General features: G+C 40.3%; 2 protein-coding genes and 3 non-coding genes across 5 annotated transcripts in view; 3 read left to right on the forward strand and 2 right to left on the reverse strand.

Annotated features, from left to right (window-relative positions):
- Window positions 1–1153: 1153 nt before the first annotated feature.
- trnar-ucg (transfer RNA arginine (anticodon UCG)) lies at window positions 1154–1226 on the forward strand. The gene has a single exon. It is a non-coding gene; the product is annotated as a tRNA-Arg (tRNA).
- Window positions 1227–1573: 347 nt separating this feature from the next.
- trnam-cau (transfer RNA methionine (anticodon CAU)) lies at window positions 1574–1645 on the forward strand. The gene has a single exon. It is a non-coding gene; the product is annotated as a tRNA-Met (tRNA).
- A 2049-nt stretch (window positions 1646–3694) lies between these two features.
- Window positions 3695–6468, reverse strand: mrpl58 (mitochondrial ribosomal protein L58). Its single transcript, XM_007562025.2, has 7 exons — window positions 6460–6468; window positions 6037–6105; window positions 4641–4665; window positions 4492–4551; window positions 4231–4313; window positions 3937–4106; window positions 3695–3857 (listed from the first exon to the last, which is right to left on the reverse strand). The coding sequence occupies exons 1-7, from the start codon at window positions 6466–6468 to the stop codon at window positions 3773–3775; spliced, it is 501 nt and encodes a 166-aa protein (XP_007562087.1). The 3' UTR covers window positions 3695–3772.
- trnaq-cug (transfer RNA glutamine (anticodon CUG)) lies at window positions 6362–6433 on the reverse strand. Its single transcript has one exon. It is a non-coding gene; the product is annotated as a tRNA-Gln (tRNA).
- Window positions 6469–7600: 1132 nt separating the features above from the next.
- The window catches only part of daglb (diacylglycerol lipase, beta), a 10295-nt gene continuing 8237 nt past the window's right edge, over window positions 7601–9658 (forward strand). The window contains exons 1-3 of the mRNA XM_016676567.1: window positions 7601–8339; window positions 8418–8569; window positions 9513–9655. Coding sequence (XP_016532053.1) covers window positions 8245–8339; window positions 8418–8569; window positions 9513–9655 — 390 coding nt within the window. The 5' untranslated portion in view covers window positions 7601–8244. The remainder of the gene's footprint in view (window positions 8340–8417; window positions 8570–9512; window positions 9656–9658) is intronic.

A 9658-nucleotide genomic window follows, 5' to 3' on the forward strand; every position in this document is an offset into this window, starting at 1 on the left:
CTGATACATGTGAAGTAATGCAATTCATGTAAAATAAATTAAAATGAATTAATTTCACATTTAAGTGAGATTTGAGAACAATTTCACTGAAAGAGTCAGAAAAACTCTGATGGAGTTGACAAAAAGCCAAACTACCTCAATTTATATGATGTTATTCTGAAGGAGGCCATATTGTAGCTCATCAGGTCCATGAAATCTTTACAGTTTACCAAAATTAAGCTTTTATTTCACAAAATTTCATCAAAGTTTTGTAAATTGTCAGTTATGGTGTTGACACATCATGGTTGTGACAAGCAACTTTGGAATAAAACAGAAGAAAAAACTAAAGAATAACTTAAGCTAACCAGAGCTAACTAGCCCTCTTAGCAAAGGAAGAGAAAGGAAGAGATCATGGGATCATGAGATCATCATCTCAGAAGTTCTGGTGCCCCCCAATAATGCCTGATTTTTTTACATTCTTTTCATTTCTGACGGTGTTGACAAAAACTAGGGACAAATTTCAATGGAGTTGGAAAATATATAAAAATGATTTTTAATTCAATTTATTGATACCTCTATAATTATTTATATGACTACTTATACTTAATTGTCACAATATATAATTTTAGTATTTCTTTAATTGTTTTAAACTGTTACAATGTATTGAGTTCTGCTCCGGGACAAGGGCTTTTACAGGCATCATCCACCAACTACAATGTTTAAAATAAAAAAATATTCAGCAAATACCTGGAAAGTATACATTGTTGTGCTCACATGACCCAGGTTAGTTGAGTCAGATATTTGAAAAAATTATATTTTGTGTATATTTTATTCAAATTTTGTGCTTTATCCATAGGACCTGTTTTGTCCCTATTCTCAAGAATCACAGTGGTTATTTAAAATGTGAAGAAACGAAGACAAGTCTGTTTTTCAAGAAAAAATTAAGACATTTCAATACTATGTAAATTGACACAACTCAAAATGTCTTCAAAATTATTTCAGCACCCAAATACTAGCAAAAGCATGTCATGTGTTGGCCAGTTTTATTCTTCAGGACTCGGTGAGTTTGAATCACGCTTTGTCTCAGAAGTAACCGCAAAATAAGAATCCATCATCCATGAAATCCTCCGTATTCACGTATCTCTAGTGAAACCCTGGACCAAATGAATACTCAGACCGCGTGGCCTAATGGATAAGGCGTCTGACTTCGGATCAGAAGATTGAGGGTTCGAGTCCCTTCGTGGTCGTCTTTTGCAAATATTAATATTCTCTGCTTCAGGTAATGTAGTCTAGTACTCTACCTGCTGAACCATAGCAAACGACTCCGTAAGGCTAAGGTGAAGAGTAAATACTGCTAGTTTTTAACAAGGAAAGTGTGTTTTCTGGTATGCCATCTTAATCAGGAGTTTATAACAAAAACCAAACCAAACCGCACAAACAATATGGATATTCACTCACCTGAATAAACCTAAGCATCACATGCGTATACATTTTATATACAATATAACGAAATATATCTGATAATACACAAAACCACTCAATATCCGCGTCCGACCGTTTAAGTATAGTCAACGAGGCCTTACGTTTATAACATAGCAGAGTGGCGCAGCGGAAGCGTGCTGGGCCCATAACCCAGAGGTCGATGGATCGAAACCATCCTCTGCTATGGAATTGTTTTTTTTTTATTTATTTCACTCCGCTTTTGTGCAAGGAAATGAATACACTATTTTTCACAAAGTTGTCTCAAGTACGAAGACTGCATTTACCGTCTCTAATATCGCATAGACTAAGCATCTATATGTGCCTGTATTTCATGACACATACAAAACTTGTCTTCCTGTCACTGAATAATTACATTTGATAACATATATGCTAACAGAATGATGAACTATACGGTATCAAAAACAAACAAACCCCGCTGATAAGTGTAGCATTATCATTCAATGAGGAAAACTATTACTATTTACCTAAACGTAAAATCTGGCATCTCAACAAAACCTCATAAAATGATTTCTAGCAAGGATGGTCGATTTTGGCTTCAATAACTAAAATACGATGGGAACTTGGGAAAAAAACCAAAAAAAAAACCCATGAAGTCCTACTGGACATGCATGATTTGCAACTTGTGTAAGATTTTCATAAAGAAAACATATATTAATTTTCATTGCAGCAGCTGATCTATGTTAATGTATAGAAATATGTACTCTTCAATATTAAAATCAAAGAAGCTACAGGGAATATATATTTGTGTCAGTATTAGGGTTTATTCTATCAATCAAATTAATATTTAATCAAGAGTAAGGGAACATTACAAGCCATCAGAGGAAATAATACATGTGAAAAATCAGATCTGGTGCTTTCATCATCATTCTCTGTTGGTTATTTTAGTAGCGCAAGGAGCCAATAAACGGCCAATACCTGCTCAACTTATTATCACCAGTGGCAAAGATGAAAAGCCTTCAAATACATAAATAAATCTTTTATTACAGTGGAACAATCTCACATTAAACAATGAAAAAAATAAATCAACATTTTATTTCAACTGTTTATTCAGAACATCATTGGTAGCGCATTTCTTTGTACAACTGGAAAACAGAAGATGGCAGTCTTGGCTGCAATGTTCCATTTTACTCATAGCACCTTGCTAGTACCTAGTTGGACCCCCGTTCGCCTTCAGAACCTCTTCAATTCTCTGTGTCATAGACTCAACAGCGTGTCTGAAACATTCTTCGGAGATTTTGCTCCACACGTGCGTGATGGCGTCACTCAGCTGTTGGAGATTTGTCGGCTGAACATCCATAATGCGAATCTCTCGCTCCACCGCATCCCACAGGTGCTCTATCGGATTGATGTCCGTCGACTGCGGAGGCAACTGGAGTACGCCGAACTCGCTCTTATGCTCAAGAAACCAGCTTGAGATGACTTCAGCGTTATGATGGAGCACATTCCCCTGCTGGAAGTAGCCATCGGCAGACGGGTACACCGTGGTCATAAAGGGCCGAACATGGTCTGCAGCAAGACGGAGGTAGTCTGCTGCGTTTAAACTATGCTCAATTGGCACTAAAGGACCTAATTTGTGCCAAGAAAACATTGCCCACACCATTACACCACCAGCAGTCTGAACCGGTGATCCAACGGAGGATGGATCTAGGCTTTCTTGTTGCTCGTGCCAAATTTTGATCCGACCGTCCGACTGCTGCAGCTGAAATCGGGTCTCGTTGGACCAGGCAACGTTTTTCCAATCTGCAACTGTCCACTTCTGGTGAGCCTGTGCGAACTGTAGCCGTAGCTTCCTGTTCTTTGCTGTCAGGACTGGACCCCGGTGCGGTCTCCTGTTGCTGTAGCCCATTTGCTTCAAAGTCCGGCGTGCCGTGCGTTCGGAGATGGTGTTCTGCACGCCTTCGTTGTAGCGGGTCGTTATCTGAGCTACCGTCGCCTTTCTATCGTCTCGAATGAGTCGGTCCATTTTCATCTGGCCCCTGACGTCGACGAGGCATTTTCGCCCGCAAGACTGTCGCATGCTGGACATCTTCTTCTTCTCGGACCATTCTCTGTAAACTCGGGAGATGGTCGTGCGTGAAAAGCCCAGGAAGTCGGCGGTTTCTGAAATACTGAGACCGGTACGTCTGGCGCCAACAATTCTGCCACGGTCAAAGTCACTTAAATCCCCGTTCTTCCCCATTCTGATGCCTAGTGTGAACTTCTATACGTTTTCTTTTCACATCTAGATGCCTTATATGCACAAAGTGGCCAGTGAGTGTGAACTACAAAACGACTGCTCGATGTTGCATCGTCAGTCGAAATCCACTCGTCGGCTGTTCTTGACTGATGAAAGGATTTTCTTCTGTCTGAGTCGCTCTTTGTTCCTCTTCTCGATCCTGCACAACATAATCAATGACAAACTTGTAGTTTAAACATATAAAGAAGCTCAAATCAATTCATTTCACTGGGTATCACCTGGCTGCTCTTAGAGCTACGTCTTCGTCTGATGGTTCGCGGGGTCTCTTGCTAGCCTCAGCTACAATGGCGGAGATCTTCTGTATACAGTCCAAGAGGTTTCTCTGCTGACTCCTGCTCACCTCCGAGGTCACCAGGAGCTCCCCGGATTTATTGATGCGGGTTTTGTTCTGTGGAGTTTTTCAAAGTGGAAATGGAATGTAAAACAAACAGGACATTAAAAGTAGACATCAGCTGTAGTGCGTGTGTAAATTCTCTAGATGTACAAATAGATACACTCGCCACATAACGAACCTTTTCTACAATTTTCTGTCGAATGTCTTCAGAGATCCAGTCGGCTGTATGCACATGAAATCGGACCTCTGCTTTAGTGCTGACTGTGGATTAAGATCATAACTTTAGAACAAAAACCACTCAAATAACACTTTTAGATTAACTGTAGGCTTAGTAGCCGAGTCTTCCATTACTTATGGCCCTAAAATTGTAAATTCAAGAAGTATACATATTTTTGCAAAGCCCTGTGCAAAAATCTCTTTAAAACTAGCATTTGTTTACCTTTATTAACGTGCTGACCTCCAGGACCGCTGCTCTTGCTGTAGGACACAGTCAGACGCTCTATGGCCCAATATGGGAGAAGACATAAATAAATAAAAAATAAAAAAAGTAAATCAGACTTTTCTTTTTTCATTCATCGGTTCATTTACCTACTGGAATGTGCACGTGCGTGTCCTGTTGAAGACAAAACAGTAATTGTATTAAATTTTTACGTAACATTGCCCATACAAAATATGAGCATAATTTAACACAACAATGGCTTCCAGTTGAAAGGGTTAGCTTTGTACTCATCTTGTCACCATTTTTTCTGGTGAACAAATTAGACTAGTACAGGTAGTACAGTCATAACTAATTGATTATTTTTTTCATATAAACGAAGGCTGGTTTTATTTACATACCTCGGAAGAGTCTGACCTTCGAGTCCCATAATAAAGTTTCGACAATGTGCTGTTGGTTAATTTGAAGCTAATACAGCTGAGGTTACCGAGCGGAGGACTCACATTTACACTGCTACTACTGCAAAGTGAATATAAGCGTCGAATAATGCAGGTCGCCATGTTGGTCATGAAAGTCTATGCTCTTCCTCTGGTGTTTTATGCCACCTGTAAAGTGTAATACCGCCCCCTACTGAATGAGAGTATTTATAGAAGAGGTGATCACTTCTTAATATAACAATCCAATTGAGCTAATAAGCTCATATTTAACGAGTTTGGTGGAACTTCGGGTCGTTTTGTACCCCCCCATAAAACTGCTGTTAAAACAACAACAACAACAAACAAACAAACAAACAAACAAAAAACATGCTGGTTCTTTCGTTCGTTTCTTAATTTACTGGGAAACTGTAATGGAAGGAGTATACCGCCACCTACTGTACAAAAATTTATGTTGACTTGATTTTAACAGTCTTATTTTCTATATTTACATCTGTAATTAGTACAGATGTGAATGCATTATTTCTGCATTCATAATTACATGCCTGTATTAAGCAAGCATATTTTTGACATGTAAAGACATTAATTCTAAATTAATATACCATAATATATTAATGCTTGACAACTTAAATATTTACAGAGCGTACATATTTTCCTCATGGAAAGATAAGCAAAATGCAGTACTGCAGGTCTGGTTTCAACATTTTTCATGCTCCACTGAAATAATAATCACTGTGTTGGATATTCAGCTTCTTTAACACTAGTATTAGTCTCTATGTATCATTTTAGACACATTTTCTTCAACTAAACTTTAATTTCACTGTCTTAGGGGTCCTCGTTACTTCTATTTCTAATTTTTTTGGTAGTGTTCCCTCAAAAGTATTCCCTCCATCTTCTCAAATCTTCCTGTCTAATTACCGAATCTCCAATTTCTGACCCACTCATAACTCTGATGCACCGTTAATAATAACAGTCTGGAATATTCTCCCATTCTCTTCCGACTTCTGTTCATCCCACACGCCATTTTTGACGCCTTGTTAGGATGCATTCAAGAATGTTTTCGTTGCAAGCCTTTCACCACAAGCCAGCTCGAACCTGCAAGAGACTTTCTTACCCACACAATCAAACCGCTACTCGAGCTCACGCCGAGGACCGGGCCGCTGGTAGCTGACTGACAGTGTGTCTACTTTGTGTAGTACCCAGGAAGCTGTACACAATGGAGAAACGCTACCGGAAACACGTGCCCTCCACTTCCCCACTGTAGGAAATACGCAATCTCCACCCAACAAAGTTTCGATTTCCGACCTTAGTTTTTGTTTTATTTTTACTACTCTGGTATGCATCGAGATAGCTTTTGTAGCCAGTGAAGTTGTCAGGATATATTTGTTATATATGGGTGACATCATAGTTAAAAATTAATGAGCTTAATGACAAAAGACAGGTTCCACCGAGATTTGAACTCGGATCGCTGGATTCAGAGTCCAGAGTGCTAACCATTACACCATGGAACCATGTGAGACACAGGTCAGAAAGATACCTTTTTCATCCCCTCGCAAAAGATTTTGCGTTCGCTCGCAATAATCTACTGATCAATTCATGCGGCTTTGGTGCAAAAAAACTGATTGAAAATCGATTTATTTACTGCATGTTTATGTCTGTTAAGGCTAAGATGGAACGGCACAGAAAGCAGCCCTTTAAACCATTCAGACTACGAACATAATAGAGACACAATCAGATGACTTATTACCCCGCAATAATAACTCAGTAGTGCATGGAAAAACCTTATAAGCTTGTATATAAAGCAGAAAGTACGGCGGCCACCGTAAAAAGGCTTACAATATTCAATTATGCCACATGAACTGATCAGTAGATTATTGCGAGGGAACGCAAAACCATTGCGAGGGAACGCAAATGTATTGCGAGGGAACGCAAAAGAAAAAAAAATTCCCCATGTCCCCTGGAGGGCTCCGTAAAATGCTCATTTGGTACCGCATCGGAACCATTGTTAAATGGTTCGATTGCAGTCCGAGATCAACTAGGGATGGAAACACTGGGTGCGTTCCTTGGCAGTCAGCCGGCGAATGACCTGGGTAGTAATGATGATTAAAGGAAGTGGGCGGAATTTTTGTCTTACCAAAATGTTTTTGTTGTAGAAGTACGGGGTGCATTTAATGGCCCTTCTGTCCTTTTATATTCAAATCCAAGAGCTATTTCTCCATTCTCGGCAAACTTGTTTCTAACGCAGGCAGGTTGGGAGTGTCCTCTCCGAGTTCAACAATCAAGCGTATTAATTCAGGTGACTAATTACCTGAATTACTCCGGATATCACAACGCTTCAACGCGTAGCTGGAGCCAACAAAAGCAACCCGTCTAAAACGGGTCAGGGGCGAAAAGTATTTTTCCCTTATATTTCCAACTGGATTTAAGAAGGCCCGCCTCTTTCACGTGTGGATCTGATAAAAGGCATGCCTCATTCTGACTGGTACACCTAATTCCTTACCTTTTGACAAAATTGCACCCTCACATTGACTTTACTGATGATTTGAAAAAAGACAATATATTGCTACCAAAACGTCTGTTATCTTCATAAAAGCCACATATCATGTAGAAGTGCCACCCCTACCCATACCTATGTGATTATTGAAATGCTGTTCAAACCACGCCTAGCCGGCGCACACAGCATAGCGGGTGACAAATGGGGCGGACCCAGTAAGTGGCCAAGGGAAGGAAAACAAAACAGAAGATTTGCGCATTTTATATGAATATAAATACATTTCGTAACATACACAAAGCTGTACAGTATTTTTTAGCATTATTCTGGTATAACTAGCTAAGGAGTAATTTTGTCAGTTTCTAGCCTTTTTTTCTAGAATACCTCTAAGGTATTTTTAGCAAGGTAGCTCTAAGGTTAGCAGCTAAAAATGACCGCAGCTACACCCGTTTTAGACGGGTTGCTTTTGTTGGCTCCAGCTACGCGTTGAAGCGTTGTGATATCCGGAGTAAAACTACACATATCAGTTGTTACAGCTTTTTTTTTTTTTTTTTTTTTTTTTTCTATTTCCGAACGTGAGAGTTTTCAGCGTTAGCTAGCGGCTAACCCATGTGAGGCAGAAATGAAGTAGGGGGAATTTTGCAATAGAGGAAGTCTGATGTCACAGCAAAGGGGCGAAGATCAGATCATTGCCAGGGCAGATGAAGTCATGCCTGACGTGCCTGCGTGTGTTGCTCAAGAGACTCATGGTCCTGGTATAACAGCGGTTAGCAGGTTCGGTTAGCAGTTAGCAGTAGCAGTAGTAGTGAGGGATTTCAGCTTGTTTACAAAATGCCTGGAATGGTGGCGTTCGGGAGGCGCTGGGGGATCGCCAGCGATGATCTCGTCTTCCCCGGCTCTTTCGAGCTGCTACTCCGTGTGCTCTGGTATGTTGCTGCACCTCATTTTCCGTGTCTCACACATAGTTTACAAGAGTGCTGATGTTGGTTGCTGTTCCTCCTCAGGTGGATTGGCACCTTGATCTTGTTCACCTATCATAAGGGTCACTTTGATTGTAACGGGAGAGGAGTTCTGCATACCTACCTGGTTGGACTCTTGGTCGTGCTGGGGCTCATCATCCTGTCACTGTGGGCCATTGTCTATGTCAGTGCCCAAGGTAAGTAAACGAAAGAACACATTTTGCTGGACGATAAATTGTCGCAGAAGTTATTACGATAAACGGTACTGTCGTTTATCGCCATAAGTGGCGTTAATTTTGACGCCACTTTCAAGTAATTCAATGGTAATGGCATAATACTGCCAGAAGACATTCTCAAAGATTAATAAACTTCGAAGTCTAATGAGCATTGAAGACTGACAGTGGAAGACATTTTAATATCCAAAATAAACAAACAAGACCACAGAACAAGTTAAATGAGTTATCAATCAATCGATAAAGTTTATTTGCACGCACATTTCAGCAACAAAGCAGTTCAAAGTATTTTGCATCATAAAAACACAAAGTCATAGAACACACCGTCAACATTTGTAGCCAACAATTATAAAGTCCCTGTAAACAAAATTGTCCTTCAAAAAAACGGCTGTTTGAGACGAAAGCACCAGACTCCAGACTTTTGTCATTTAGTTTTTGGTAGAAAGAGAGAAAAGAGAAAAGAACATAAATCACGCAAATGGAAATTACTGAGTTTGTTTTAATTTACAATTCGATTAATTGACTTATTCTGACAGGCCTATTTAAGGTAGATGCTGTTGGTTCATGTGTTTCTAGGCTACAAATGTTGGGAGTCATTTGGTGCATCAGGAACTTCATCTCTACAATCTTGTCATTATGATTTTTATAGTTAAGCATCGACTTAAGGTTGCGCTGCAACAGTCATATTGCGTAATCCTGTAATGCAGGAAGGAAGCGGCGAACATTTTGTGCTCATCTGTGATGAAACGCTGGCAATTTTGAAGAGATTTTGTAATAATTATGACATCTTCCTTGCACTGCAGCTAATCAAACATCCACTAGTCAATGCTGCTGTAATCATGCCATGAATGCCTTGTTCAAAATGTCTGTTGTGGATATTAGCAATACCTGTGGATTATTCCCTCAGGCACTATTACCAACCCTGGCGCGCGGCGCTCCATGCCGGCCCTGGTGTACCTGCGAGCGTTGCTCTATATCCCAGAGTTCGTGTGTGCCTGCCTGGGAGCCGTCTGGGTGTCGGACGGCAGCCGAGGTTGCGACCCAGCCACTGTG

Source organism: Poecilia formosa, unplaced genomic scaffold (assembly GCF_000485575.1).
Source record: "Poecilia formosa unplaced genomic scaffold, Poecilia_formosa-5.1.2 Scaffold4, whole genome shotgun sequence".
Classification (NCBI taxonomy): domain Eukaryota; kingdom Metazoa; phylum Chordata; class Actinopteri; order Cyprinodontiformes; family Poeciliidae; genus Poecilia; species Poecilia formosa.